We start from the raw sequence: 15,907 nt of genomic DNA, 5'->3' as shown, positions 1-15,907 counted from the left end.
TGGTCCCTAACCAGTATAACATTAAATGGCCATGCAGAAGGAATCAAGGGGGATCTTTTGACGTCAAAATATTGCATTCTTGATCATTTTTGCTTTGTTTGGATTTGTTAAACCAAGGTACACTACCGGAGCAAAATGCCATATAAGGCCAACATTGTTACTCCCCCTGAAATTCGATCTCTCACCTGTGCGAATATTGATCACGTGACTAATTATTTATTCATGCGGTATATGTATACAAACCATACATTTAATAACCCCGGAAGATAGGAAACTACCATGGATGGTGGGGTGAGTAATTATTTCTGATATGTTTGAAATTGGTAACATGCAAGTATGTAGTTTTGTTTTTGATCGATAACTTATTCAGTCTAAATAAGTATCATGATATGCTCCAGTTCAAATCAATACATGACAGTTGTAGCCATACATGAATACGTATGTAACGTTGCCCTTGTCCGACTCATGTCTTTGGCCTAGGGTTAATTGAATAATTTGAGTTCCCATATCTTATTGTACATATTAATTCAAAAAAATATTCTGGTCTTCAATATTTCCAGTCACCTGTACAATGACTGTCGACTATGTAATCGATTTGCCTTAAAGGTGTTCATACCACACATATACATTTGTAACAATACAGTTATAATAACAACAATATCTTGGAATTTTTCTTGGACATAAAACAAAGAAAATGAAAATGTCAGATTCATTTCATAAACAAGTATTTTAGTGAAGGGATTTTTTAAAAAAGCTAGTTTTACATCCTTAAAAAGCTAGTTTTACATCATTTTGATTTTAAGAAAAACAAAACAAAACAATCCTGTATATACAAATAGTCTACTCATATAGAGCGACAACTTTCTGTTTACAGATGAAGGCTCCACTTGTGTCGAACGAGCAAGCGGAACACGCCGGTGCCTACTCTCCACGGTCACTCAGTGACGTCACATTCACCAACGGTGACGCCAGCAAAACAGACGACGCGTATATCGTCAGCTCAGTCCAGCCGGGAATATATTCAGTAGGTAATGTTATTATATAGGGCTTCGAAGAATTTATTTTATATAGAATTGTTTCAGTCTTCCGAAAGTGTTCAGAGACATTCAGTTGCATTCATGTTTTTTTTGCGTTGGGAGACGCAAAACTGCTTTACATGAAGACTTCTTTTGTAATGTTTCTGATTTTTTAAAAAAAAGGGCCACTCGCATTTAAGTAAAATTCTACTTTTCCTTTGCATTTTCTGAAAAGTATTTGCGGTATATCCGACGAACGAAAACATCTCTCTAGGATGCGTTAAAGTTCTGCGATTGCATTTGCTAGACTGTATAATACTATGTTGTGCATACTGATTTAAAATTACAATTCTGACCTGAAGACATAGGCACTCGCTATATGCACTATTCATTTTAGTCAATGTGATATAGTAGTGTTTAAATATTTTGAAATCATAACTCCATTCACCTGTGATAAGAGTCGTACAAACAGCTCCGTGAATCTTTTCCCCCAGGGTTTCTCCGCCGACTATGGAACGGTGGAGAGTGCCGGCAGCCAGCAGCCTCGGAGCGGCGTGTGGACGCGAAAGCAGGTATTCGGTGTGGACGAGAACGAGGAGCGTGGAAACTGGACCGGAAGGTTCGAGTACCTGCTGTCCATGCTCGGGTACGCCGTGGGCCTGGGGAACGTCTGGAGGTTCCCATACCTCTGCTATAGGTACGAAATGATAGAGCGAACTATGATACCGGAAAATTAACGTATTTAACTTATCCTTGGTAACAAAGGTTTAGTGTTTCCGCTAACAACTCAAAAAATAAAAAAGAGTACATAGAAAGGGGACGATAAGCGGGCATGGCTGTCATTTCCAGATGTACTTTGAAACTGTGATACTGTGAAACTTTGTAAAGGCTTATGAAACTGCTGTTTTATCCGAATGTCATATAAGGGATGCATAATGCAGTGGTTTACCAAACAATCAATAAAACCCCATTGCAACTGCCATTTGTACCCATAGGTATGGGGGCGGGGCGTTCTTGTTGCCCTACCTGCTGTTCATGACGTTTCTGGGGATCCCCCTGTTCTATATGGAGGCGTCCCTGGGACAGTTAACCAGCTGTGGGCCCACGACCTGCTGGGGGTTTGCCCCACTACTGCAAGGTAGAAACGTTGACAACTAGAAATTAAACTAATCATTTTTGTTTTCAGTCCAAGAACAACTCTGATCGGATGTAACGCGTTTCACATCTTTTATTTCTTGGCATCAGACTATATTTTGTACTTGCTTATTTAAGCCCGTGTATACAAACACGTATTTTGCACGATATTTATAATTTGTATATTATTAATCAGCATAAATATATCCATAAATTCGATTTAATAACCATGCAACTGACCTCTGCCCTCTCCGTCTGTAGGGCTGGGTATCGCTATGATGATATCGTCGTTTATCACTTCCGGTTATTACTGCATGATCATCGCCTGGTGCCACTTCTACTTCTTCGCAAGTTTTACCAGTGACCTGCCCTGGACCACTTGTTACCAGTGGTGGAACACAGATGGTAAATTATGGTTTTACTGCTTGTCACGAAGAGCACCGTTGTCTCGGGCGACCTCTTGAAAACATGCTATATCGATATATTGCTATACACCAACACGTCTACTTTTCTCGAATAGCCGAGCATGCGTGTTTTTTTCTGAAAGTCAGCTCGTCAGTATTCATGTTATTCAGCATTCTTATTAATCAGATTGTCGGGACAGGCTGCCGGACGTCACGTGTTTAGATGTTGGTGACGTCAGAAGTTCTAACGGCACGTGTCACTCTGGTAACGGCAGTTTTACGGGTATCTGGAACTACACTATGTTTAAGAACGTCACAGGTCGCGAGAGAGTTGCGCCGACCAGGGAATACTGGGAGTAAGTATTCGGAGCTATGATTTGTTTTAACCATACAACTACTTTACAACGATTTGAAATGATGTTTACTGTCACAAGAACAAGAACGTGTCAAGGTCTGGTCACTGATAGTTGGAGATTTATATACGTTGTCGCTCCATAACGCAAGAATGAACAGATTTTGCTATGTTGTTTGAATTGATTCATTGTTTCATGGTTTTCGCTGTATAAACTGATTTTGCATAACGTCATCTCACAGGAATATGACGTTGAGTCGTTGATATTGCAGGCGGTACGTGTTACGTCAGAGCGCCGGAATCGAGGATACAGGCCAGCCCCAGTGGCGCCTAGTTCTCTGTCTCCTGTTCTCATGGACGCTCGTCTTCCTCTGCCTCATCAAGGGCATTAAGTCCGCAGGCAAGGTAGCAATTTAATATGTATGTACAAGAACGCAAAAGCTCACTAAGACGATACATTTTCTTATAATATTATAACCAAACTCATTCCACCTGAGTGTCATTTACGTACGATTATGTTTTAGACAATACTGAAGAAATGGGTTCTTAATTACGCGCATGTTTAATTCAATGGCGTTATCTTTCAGGTTGTATATTTCACCGCCATATTCCCATATATAATCCTGGTAATCCTGTTCTTCCGCGGGGTGACGCTAGAGAACGCCGGAAAGGGAATCGAATTTTACGTGACACCGGATTTTATAAAACTGCGCGACACTGCTGTGTGGAAAGCAGCCGCTGTGCAGATATTTTACTCTATGGGGCCCTGCTGGGGCGGCATAATAGCTCTGTCGAGTTACAACAGATTTCACAATAATATATATAGGTAAATACTTCAAACATTATCATTGACTTTACATGTAAAGCATTACCAATTCTCTCAGTGATTGCCTTAAAAAATAATATATATATACATTAGACATTCTTCTAAGGGATCAGATTTTCTCCCACCTCAGATAAGTAGATCCAATAATTTAACCATGCTAGATATTCTTATCTTGCCCACGGGCGAAGATAAAATGCCCGTATGGAACTCCTTTTAATGGTCACCACATTGTAATTACCTCCCTTGTTGAAGACTGTCGTCAGTAGCATCAAGGAAATCTTGTTTAATGGTATATTTAGAACGCTATTTAATTATTTCTCCCTTCAAATGTCACCATAAAACAGTTTTCACGCACCATTCAAGAAATAATGCTTCATTATCCTTAGAACTATTTAAAAAGACCGATTTGTCTATCAACATTTACTTGATCATTGCGCGCATATCCATGACAACCACGTGATATCGCATATCCATACGCAGTTATTTTCACTAAGCACAAAAGAGTTCCAGCACAAAATACATTTTTACTTTATTTTGTTTAACTGAGGTGGGAGAAAAAGCATCTACCATAGCCGCTCGTGTAAGATAGGTTCATCCCGACCCTCGCGCAGGGTGTTTTGAGGAAACTCGGTAAACCTCGTTTCCGCAAAACACCATACGCTCGGGTCGGAATGAACCTATCTTACACTCTCGGCCATGGAAGATACTTATAATCTCATATTTTAAAACAAATATGTTACAATCAGTTTTCATCGCATGACTTTCATTCTAAAATCATTATTACCTTAAATTGCGACCGTCTAAAATGGTTGTGTTTATAATTGCATTTTAATGATTCGATAAAGACCGGAGGGTGCGTTGTAGAAAAAATCTTTTTTACTCGTAAATTGAAATGACTTTAGTGTCATAGTTTTATTATATTGCTACATATTTGTGTGAATGAACTTTAGCCGACATTGAACATATATGTATACACAGAGTAGAGGAAATACAAAAACCGATGTGAATATCCATATATTACCATTTGTGACGTTTTTACAGATTTAAGATAATTGAGGTTATTACGGCTGATCAATCATGTTATCAACGTGTGTATGGCAAATCGTCGTGAGATCACGATTTTCAACTGAACACTACGCGAGTGTAAGAAACTAAATTAAAGATTTAACTTGGAACTCTAAATAAGCATAGAGTAATAGTTCCAGCCCCCAAAATTATATGTCATTACAACAAATAATAATTGATAAGAAAATTTGATCTTACGATACGATCGTTGGTTAGATCCCACCACCCCCCACCTCCCCCCAAACAAACAACAAAACAAACAAAAACAACAACAACAAACAACAACGAAACTTGTTTTTGTGATGGCCCCACTTGGACAGTACAGCGTCGAACACTGTTATCTTCTTGCTGTTTGGATTCTGGTGTGGGTTGTTTGTTTGAACTCTGTTCACCAATATAACTTTTGTTTTACCAGAGACTCCATGATCGTCTCCCTTGGTAACTGCATGACGAGTATTTTCGGCGGGTTCGTCATTTTCTCGTTCGTTGGTCACATGGCCGGACAGCTGGGCGTCAGTGTTGATCACGTGGCTGATGAGGGTAGGCACTTTTTAATAACTCGATATCGTTTAATTTTGTTTTAAACTGAAAAACACATTGTTATATTATAATAGTAAATACCTGCTTGTAATGGTTGTGAGGAGTGCTCCTACACAGATAGGTTAACAGTTTCGTTTATCGGGACGTAGATGTTTGTTCTTTATAAGCCTTACCCAGAGTTTGCCTTTATATCTTAATAATCACCCGACTTTCAGGCCCTGGTCTTGCGTTTATCGTGTACCCCGAGGCAGTGCAGTCGCTCCCGGCCCCCGCATTCTGGGCTGTCATCTTTTTCTTTATGCTCATTACTCTCGGCCTGGATAGTCAGGTATGCTCCCTTTACATTCGACTGCTTGTTCATTGAAAAATGAGTAAGGAATGGTAGAGTACGAATTACATACCACGCCTTTTAAATGTTTGTTTATTAATACAGTAGAATGAAATTTTCATTTGTACATACTTACTGGTCATACTAAATGATATCAATACTAATAGTTATATATCGCAAATTGATGTGCGGTGAGTAACTTGAAATGGACATATTTGTCTCGTGTTGATGGAAAACCTTCTTGTAAACAAGCATTCAGTGAGTTGATGCAGGAGATAACATTTCAGTTTGCCTCTGTGGAGGCCCTGTTGACGGGTTTGTTGGACATTGTTCCCAGATACCGTCAACACAAAACCATCGCCATCTTCATCATCTGTATTGCCATGTTCCTGCTGGGTCTGCCATTTACTACCAGGGTAAGCGATGTTGGGGAGTAGTGGGGATGGAGAAAACTAGACGTCATAGTAAATGCTCTAGATCGACTTAATGAACGAACCACTGGTCGGTGCGATTATTTGGTATTTAATGTCGAAAACTCGAGGCCATTTATGCAAAAATGAATTTGCCGTTTTGTCGAATTATGTTATATGTCAATGGCCTATACGCACAACGCAATGGTCATAGTGTTCTTTGTCAGTGGTTGGTTATCATGGCATATAACATAGATTCCAACGGTGTTTTTATGTTGCTATGCTTTTGTTTTCAGAGCGGTATCTACTGGGTGACGCTGGTGGACTACTATGGGGCTGCCTGGGGTGTGCTGCTCACTGGCCTGGTGGAGGTTATAGCGATCTCATATATATACGGTGAGAACAAAGTTTATAGAGGGAGATTAAAGGGGCTAGACTCAAAATGGAACCAGCCTAGAATTGTCAATGTGAGTATGTAGGAGGCCAATTACACATAACTTTAAATGGATAAAATAATAAACACAACAATCATGTTGCTGTCTCATCTGTATTTCCCCTTTAAAAAAGCGCACAATGGCTTCCCAGTTTGTCATATCTGTTTATGAGTACAGATAAATATAAATAAGTGTTACAACTCACTTGGATGTACGTGTTAGAAAATCCTGGTAATTTTCGATTTGGAAAAATGCGCAAAAGGTGCATGTATTGTAAGCGATGTGAGTCATCAGTAAGATCGATTCAATGCGTTGTACAAAACGATGTCAATTTGATATTAGTTTTTGACATTTTTTTTCTTTCAATTGAATCATCTTGCGTCTAGCCCCTATCAATGGTCAGGACACATTTTACCAATATGCTATAACCAACATCGCTTAAATGTTACTCGAAGACCTCTTCAAATTAATTGATTTTTTTATTGGTTTGAAGAGGCAACAATTCAATTGTTCAATCAAAAAGAATTATAAAGCTCTTCAAATGAATTGCAGAGTGCTCTTATTCAATATTAATGAGGGCAAACAGCTTCAGTTATAAAAAAACGTACTTACCAATAATTGATGCCATTACCTCTTTAATTCAATTGTTGCGAGCATAAGTTCGGCTAAATTTGAAACAAAACAATATACAATAATGATTTGGAGATATCTCCAATTGAATAAGGAAGGTCTCTTGTTGATTTAGAGAGCTCTATAATTCAAGTGCAGTTCTTTAATTCAGTTGTTTTGGAGTTATCTTCATTTGAATTGCAGAGATCACCAACTGATTTGGAAAGGTCTCTTGCTATTTGAAGAGTTTTTTTTAAATGTTGCGTTCCATTGACATATGGTCGTATATAGCAATACGCTGTATGTTCATTTGATTTGCAGGTGTAGACCGGTTCTGTACAGACCTGGCGGTAATGATCGGCCCATGGCGGACATGGTACTGGAAACTCTGTTGGGTCTTTATAACTCCGGCTGGAACCATTGTGAGTATAATTGGAAATTTATTAAATATATACGCCAATGCTATTCTTCATATTTCCATAGTGTTTTTGATTAATTCTTAAAGTTGTATTTTATAGCTTTAATCAGAACTTATTCGCACGTCATTTTAGTAATGCAATTCAATGTCAAGATGAATTTAAAAGTGTCGGATCCTGACATATACGAAATGATATTAACAATAAGTGTACATACAATCTATGTCTTTAATTCCAGTTTATCTTGCTGATATCGTGGATCGACTACCGGCCTGTGTCATACAACAAGTACTTCTACCCGGCCTGGGCGGAGAACCTTGGCTGGCTTATCTCATTTGCTGCAATATCTTCAGTACCCATCGTCGCTGTGTTCAAAGTTGCTACTTATAAGAAGGATATGTCTATAGGCGAAGTAAATCTTTTTGTGATTCTTTATTACTAAGAATTCATTTTCCTACGGAATGACTTTAAGGGTTACAGCAATTTATCGGCATCTCTTTTTAAAAAGGAACACCATGGTATAGATATCAGACTTTTGTGAGGTCTACGTTGTAACACGTTGTCTTTTCTCCAAAAAGGCGATTCCATAGTTGTAAGCCAGGTATCGTGAAAACCGTCCATCGGATGGTTCTGACTATTTTAATTTAGACCCTGTCTGAGTTGAATTGTCAAGAGTTAGATCTGTTTGACCGACATAAAATGTCTACCTTTATTTTGATATTTTTCGAGATATTTTTGAAAGACACATCGTGAGTATGCGCATGTTGTTAGTTTTTTGAGGGACTGATTTAGAAATGGTTACACGCTGGCCGTTCTTCAAAAGACGACTCGCTAGAGGTCATGCAAAGCGTATCTTTATAAATATTTTTTTTTATTTTTTTTCTCAGAGAATACGCCATTTAATGCGGCCGTCGCGGGAGTGGGGCCCAGCGCTGGTAAAGCACCGGAAGTTGGTGAAGCACGTTCCAGGGTTCATCGTGGATCCGGAGGACTGGAACCACGGGGTGGCGTTCTCCTACCAGAACCTTGACGACACACCCACTGTAACCATGCAACACATGCACGGCGTCACGGTGAGAACAGATGATGTATTTGCATTTAGAGAAACCTTGACGCCGGGTTATGGTGTTATATTTATTTAAATTGTTTTTCTTCATTAAATAGTTTTATTACTATACGTGGTTGTCGTTGTGGGTACTCGGTAATGATTATCGCATTAACATAGTAGTAGAAGCTAATTTCTCAAATACTGGTACTAGTAGTAATTCATATTTTCAGGACGGGACGGCTGAAGCGTAGGTCACGTGTCTGTCAAGACAGAGCGTCAATCAAAGCGGAATAAAATCTTCAATCATTCTCCAGTCTGAGAATCTCAAAACATGTGATAGCCCTTGAGTGTTAAAATACTCGTATCATACATACATTTGATTTGTGATACTTATATTTGTGATGCTGTGTCCGCATGCGTGTTCATTTATGTTATATACACATTAATTATAAGCATTTTTATTATGTGCGTTACGATTTTACATATACATTCCATATATTTTTACTATTGTCAAAAAACAAAGTGAATGATATTGTACGTTTTGATATTTTATTTTCATTTTTATAGCAAGGAACACTTATCAGTAACAATCATTTTGGAGTTTCTTTTACAGTTGAAGAGTTGGAAAGGCACCCGGTTCTTCGCTATATTCTTCAACCTAAAATATAAACGTTGACAATATTTTTTTCTTGTACAGGGAGGTTTTAAATAATTAATTGCAAATCATATAAGCTTGAGTACTAACAAAGCGTCCACGCCAAATACAAACCTTTCTCTGTTTAAAGTATTCAGGTGTGAATCTCCGTGGAATTTGCAGTGTATCTGAAAAAAGCAATATGTCGTACATAAACAAGTAATAAATATTGAACGGGGTAGTGGCTATATTTATATTTAGCCCAGCACATTCGCAATAGGTTAGAAAATATGAACGCGGTTGAAGTTTGCAGCCACTAGCAGAAGAAATACACACACATACACACATCAGCGCGCGCGAACACACACACATACACGCACGCACGCACGCACGCACGCACGCACACACAAACACGATTTCTCAAGGAAAATGGCAAAAACACTAGTTTTTATGCACTGTACCTTATATTAATGAACTATTCCTTCATTTGTAGTTTAAAGCGTAACCAAACTATTCATTTTATCAGTACAACATTAACTTTCATTCTTTCAAATTTGCGGTGCCAGCAATGAGCCTTTGTGGTCCTGCACTTAACCTAAGGTACATACTCAGTTGGCCGATTGGTCAGAACTTAGTTCAAGTCAACAACGCTGTTAACGTCATCAATGTTAACATTCAAATGTTTTCTGTTCTGGAAGTTTAATATGTGATCTGCAGTATTTTTTTACTAGATTTGAGACAAACATTTCAGCTGTACTTGTTTCATTTTAATATATGAACATATCATCAAGAATTTCACGTTAAAAAGGTTACAACAATGTTGTAATTCACGATAGTTTGAACAGTCAGCCTAATATTTTGTAACAAATAGCAAACGAAATAAGCCGTGCATACCTGAATCACATTAAGAAAGAAAAGAGCCTCTTCAGTTAGACTTGTTCCGAGAAAAGTAAAATCCTTTGTTGTGCTTTGTGTGGCATAGGCCTGAAAAAAAAACGAAATCAGAAAAAAACCTCAGACTCTTTCCAGTGGTCTTAGTTTGAAGAAAGTAAAACCTCAGAAATACCCCCAATGGTTACAGGCTGAAATAAGAAAATCCTGAGACACATCAATGGTCCTGGGTTAAAATGCTCCATGAACATAGTTACAGGTGAAAAGTACCGAGTTTTCACGGAAGTTAAATAAAATTTAAAGTCTTTATTCGAAGCAAAAGGGACCTTCCGACTTAGCATTAATTACGTCATTTATCACGTGGTATACACACACTGATAATGGAAACAACAAGTACCTTGTGAGCAACTTGTAACGCTCCGTCAATAAGAACGTTCCGACTGGTTTCGTTAAAATCCACCTACAAATAAAACAATCGGGGCAACATTCAATATAATTATCATTCTTATCATTGGATATTTGTCTTACTGATTTTATTTATACCATTGGTCGGTTATTTTTACAGTCCAATCAAAACACTTGGAATCTAATCTTAAAATGTAGTTAAATCTAAGGTGATTGTTGAATATATCCCCTGGAACGGTGTATGACCACTGTCCATACAATGTCCATGTCCAAATTACTGCGGTTATCGTGGCATCGTGTCAGGCAAACAAGCCTTATGTGTATACCATGATCTGAGTACGCTGGTTCTGAAAGCATCCCAACGTGTCTTGAAAAGCCAAGATGTTGCTTGCTCCCCACCATGTAGGTAGCCCACCGTCGTCAAGATCACCTGATGGAAGTGAATGGTAACAGTTTAGCTTTTTGTAATCTTGACTTAGATAATCAAAACATACTATAATAATAAAACGGGAACTCACTCGAAAGCTATGCCTGATGACGCAGTGTAGGGAAATTGATGAGGATATTTATTGGAGTATTTCGATGTTTTAAATAATTTAGAGTTGCCGGTAAATTCACGTGTATTCACTAATTGTTGAGTTATCTCGTGGTAGATGAACTTTTGGGCTCAAACCAAAGTAAAGGCTTGTTCTCTTGGCCCCTCTTAAGGTCACTGGTACTGATTCTAGCCCAGAAAACGGGTCTGAGAGTAATTCATATTTAAGATAACAGCAATCTTCACAGTCAAGCTAAAAAACTACTACATGTATAACGATATTGTACCTGCCAGAATCTTGATAAATTCTTCTGCCATCAACATTCCCAAGCGACAATATGTCAAAAAGTCTGGGTTGTGTTTTTCAAGGAATACTGTGACACCTGTCGGAATACCTGTAAGAAATAATTTAATAGATTTTACTTTCATTGTTAACCAAGTACCATGCATGTGTTACTTAATTTTCCAATTTACCAGTAACCGTTTGATTTTGCTTTGCTTTAATGGCATTACGGTCATGAAAACCATAAACTTCAACGGCTTCACAAACGTATATAAATTATACATTAATCCGTAAGTGAAAATAATTAATTATTTCATTAAATCCTTACCCAATGTATGAAACTGTGGGTCATAGTGCATACGAGAACCAGACCAGTCCATTTCAATTTGGTTCAATCGAGTGCCCAGTTGTCTTTGCTCGACGTTATGATGTTGCTGTTTCAAATTCGCAACAATAACAAGAAAAGAAACCAAGTTGTTTCTCAGTATGGGCGTATCTTGAATGTTGGATTTTAAGGGTGAAAAGTAGAGTCTCAGCTGTTTGGCCAGCGCTGATGTTACCAGCACGAGGGTTGGCGGGACGGATGAGGATTCTGAAAGCAGCTGTTGGAAGGCTTGGCTCACTGACTGGTGAACCTCTGTTATAATTAAGCGATCATCTAAAACCTTCTTTGTGAACTGTGAGATGAATGCGGCATGCATCTCCTCTTTGGCTAGTTCATGTGCAACATTAACACAATCGGCGCTTGCTAACTGCTTGTTTAATTTAACACTGAGAATATTTAGTTTATCTTCGTATGGAACGATTTTCCACATTTCCAGCAACGCTGAAACGAAAATGTACCATCTAACTTCATCCCTATCTACATCGGCAAGTACAGATTCAAGTTCGTCAAAGAACCCACTGTCTACAAGTTCTACCAACACTTCTCCGTCCTCCAAATCTAAAGAATAACTCCAATTGAAAAAAGGGAACATAGTATTTAAGTCCAATACCATCACAGTTGTTGTTTCTAACTTAATATCATGTTGAGGCTTCAACGTTATGTCCCGATTATTCAGAACCTAGAATGAATTAAGACAGTCATAAGTGTCTGCCTTAGATAATATGAATTACATTTGCAAAAACCAAACACAACCAAACATTTGCTTCTTAAAAACAAAAATATGTGATAAAGCGAAGATGCGTTTATATTTTGTGAAACATGCAATATCAATACCTTTAAAGCATATACTTAGTATGTATATTTCTTACCTTTACCAATTGCAATTTTATGTAGACGAATGCAGAAGCCATCTTTGCCGCTATATTTCTTGTTATATCATCTACAAATAGAATGGAGATTCTAGTAAAAACAGAAGTGTAGTTCGATTGGACAAACATGAAAATACACAACTTTTTGGGGCATTTCAAAGACCAATATACTCTGTTTTTACTAAAGAAAGTAGTGCAGTTGGATAGAAATTTCAGCAAATCTAGCCGTTTTGGCATTGAGTCTAGAACTCTGAATGAAACAAAGTGTGTGGCTTACCTTGTTGACCTGTATTAACAGAACGAAGAAACTTGGTGATTATTGTTGTGACACCGTGTATGTAAGTATCTGATGTCTGAAAACAGTTAAGACATGCATTCATGATGTCCAATCAAAGACAAGTTGTGTGCATGCAATAAACTACAAATAAACTGTTGGACACTAAGAGGAAGGCATTTCCAAAATCAGCAAGCTAAATAATAATAATAATAATAATAATAATAATAATAATAATAATAATTATGATAATAAAACACGATGAATTGCATTTGCTGATGTTTGTTTCCGCGAGCAATTAGAATCATCTACTTCGTTTAAAGCGTTCAAACTCAATGTGAATTACACATACTCGTAATGTATATTGTTTGTTTGGACAGTTTCCTTGCCCACATAAGATATGCCTATATTGTTCACATTACCAATGCATATTTTCATATTGCAAGTTATATTAGAGTCTTGGGGTGTTACCACTAAAGTCCCATTTACGACGTGTAGTTCCAAGTCGGCGTCTGCTGTTGGAGGCTCAATCTGAATACCGGAAGAAGAGTATAATTACAAAACACTTTACAGGATGATTTAACGATGACATGTGTCGTTAACCAAGATCCCTATAAAGTTGCTTGCTGGACTTGCTCCATATATACAACTGCATTATGAATCGCCTTCCATGTATTTGAAAAATGCACTACTAATAATCGCGATGTCATAAAGCAATATACACGTGAAAGGGCACGAGTACCTTTAAAGCGAGTTCCTGCTGATCTTTTGAGTTGAACAACGGTTGGTATGATAGTTGAAAGAAAGGAGTGACTCGAAATCTATTTAGCACAACCTTCAGTAATTCCGGAACACTGATATCAAGCGAAGCGTTGTCGTGCAAGTCTATGACGGCAATTATGGTCCTGACATCCCGCATTGCTATATGGTCAATATAACGATTGTGTGTGTGTGAGAATGTTAAGGTTGAAATATATATCAAAGAAAAGTCACAGTCGATCCTGCTCAACTTCATAAAATATACTTGTTAAGTAGTAGTGTAGTATGATGGGTTCTTTACAAGCAAGCAACTTGATTCCACATGCTTATACCTCTTTGTTTAATCAAATCGTTTTAAAATAGTATATAACAAAATATAACAATAATAAAAAATATTATGTATTTATGCACATTAATTTCCATTACATTAAGTTTTGCATGAAAATTTATCTAGTCATGGCATTGGATTTGCCCCGAATGCCAATTATGATAGTATTACCGTCGTGTTGCGGGATTCCTGTTCCCTCTGTGTTGGCTTGCATACATCGTTTGTAGACAGACTTGACCAACAGCATTGCAAAGCTATCTTTTTCCGAATGCGGGAGTTCAACAATTTCTAAAATATAGTATTAAGAAATAAACAAGGATCATAAATACGAATCTAATGATAACCTGAGCCTGTGAAAGTGGTACACAGAAAACTGCAAGAGCTTTAATAGGGTTATACCTTTTATATAGGGCAGCATGTTATGTTGTATTTCTTCTCGGACAGAGGTTGAAGGGCTATTGGAAGAAACGTCGATTGATGAGCGAACATTGTCTTCCCACTTCCCACATGCATGCTGAACGAAGTCATCACAAGGAGACGTTGAACAATCAACTTTGATCTTTGCTTTGTTTCACTGCTTGCATTGCACACATGGTTCCAGCAGGATGGAGATACCTCCTGTTTTTCAATTGGAACAGCCGTTACATTTGATGGTATAACATGTGCAGTAGATGTATCTGTGGCAATATTTACTAAAGTTGTGCTTTTCACTTGAACAGTTGTGTTCACAGTAAGAGACATTGTTGTTGAAACGTAAGAACTATTTGTGATTAAGGGAGAACTTGTCGTATTAGCTAACGGTGGAATAAATGTAGATGATTTGCTAAATTGAGTTATTGGTGACTTTGTGAAATTACTTCGCGGACTGCTTTGCGTTGATAGCCTGTTCTTTACTTCTGTAAGAGTGTGAAAGGTTGTGGCAGTAGTTTTAGTTTCAGCAAAAGCTTCCGTTTTGAGGTTTGAATTTGGCAAACTTATATTGGCGAAAAAGGAATGCGATACGGTCGACTCAATCTCTGGTGCATTTTTACTTGTTGTCATGTTGCTTATTGACTTTGTGTTGGCGAGTTCCGATGTTGCTGACATTGTAATTGGATTGTTTGTTGATTTGTCGGCTGTAGTCCTATAAACGTTTGTTTTACCGTCATTTGGATTTGACGTTGACCCCAAATCAGGTAATTCGGGGCCTGTTATTGATCCATGGTTTGCAGAGGAATTGTTCTGTAAATAAACGATTGCGTCGGTCAATACATATCCAAAACTATTTTAATCGATTTGATAAAATGGCCTTTAAATTTCAATCAATAACCTTAATTTACTTAAAATTGTCGACATTACTTCCAAAGTACTTCACTTAATAAGAGGTTTGTTTAAGATTTCAGAACTGCATACTGTGTGCTTGTTTAATGCAAGCTTAGCTTGACCATGTCTAAAGCTGTAATGGGGACATGTAGACTTACAGTGGTGTTGTTTGATGACAAAGTCGAAACTAGAATGATAATGATTATCAGCAGGATGATAGTGACAAAGGCGAAGTAAACAGAGAAACCAAATATCGCCTTTTCTCTCTGTGTACATTGGTCGTTTTCATTTCCCTTTCTACAGAGGAGGGCATCTTTAATATCCGTCCACCTTCTCTGAAAGTATAATAGTTTCCCTTTTCAATTTTTCTACTTAATACAATTGAGACGCATGTATCAATTTAAAATTTCTTACTAAAGAGACAAGTATTTAACCTACTACTATATCAGTTGAACAATTGCTGTAGTTATCGAGTAATATTACATGTATATCAACACATGAAATTAATACAAACACCATAAGCGTACAAGACTATGAGTTATACGTACTTAATTGTCATATTGAATTATATATATATATATATCGTATAATAATTCGCCCACATGAACGATTGCCTTCTGGAAATAATTCCTAAAAACATGAATCTTATCAATACGTATG

General features: G+C 37.6%; 1 protein-coding gene across 2 annotated transcripts; it reads left to right on the top strand.

Moving 5' to 3' along the window:
- Positions 1-209: 209 nt before the first annotated feature.
- Positions 210-9,455, top strand: LOC128217697 (sodium-dependent proline transporter-like). 2 transcript variants are annotated; one of them, XM_052925018.1, is made up of 16 exons: positions 210-291; positions 875-1,024; positions 1,511-1,713; positions 2,012-2,154; positions 2,412-2,555; positions 2,742-2,910; positions 3,179-3,311; positions 3,494-3,732; positions 5,213-5,337; positions 5,553-5,665; positions 5,953-6,081; positions 6,372-6,471; positions 7,440-7,540; positions 7,773-7,946; positions 8,422-8,607; positions 8,813-9,455. In XM_052925018.1, the coding sequence occupies exons 1-16, from the start codon at positions 280-282 to the stop codon at positions 8,831-8,833; spliced, it is 2,142 nt and encodes a 713-aa protein (XP_052780978.1). In that variant the 5' UTR covers positions 210-279; the 3' UTR covers positions 8,834-9,455. The 2 variants fall into 2 exon arrangements, with proteins under 2 accessions (XP_052780978.1, XP_052780980.1); XM_052925020.1 differs by lacking the exon at positions 210-291 and having other exon boundaries at positions 894-1,028.
- The last annotated feature ends 6,452 nt before the right edge of the window (positions 9,456-15,907 follow it).

This window comes from Mya arenaria, chromosome 14 (assembly GCF_026914265.1).
Source record: "Mya arenaria isolate MELC-2E11 chromosome 14, ASM2691426v1".
NCBI lineage: Eukaryota > Metazoa > Mollusca > Bivalvia > Myida > Myidae > Mya > Mya arenaria.
The sequence above is the reverse complement of the archived record's forward strand: the minus strand, read 5'-3'. Positions and strand labels throughout refer to the sequence as shown.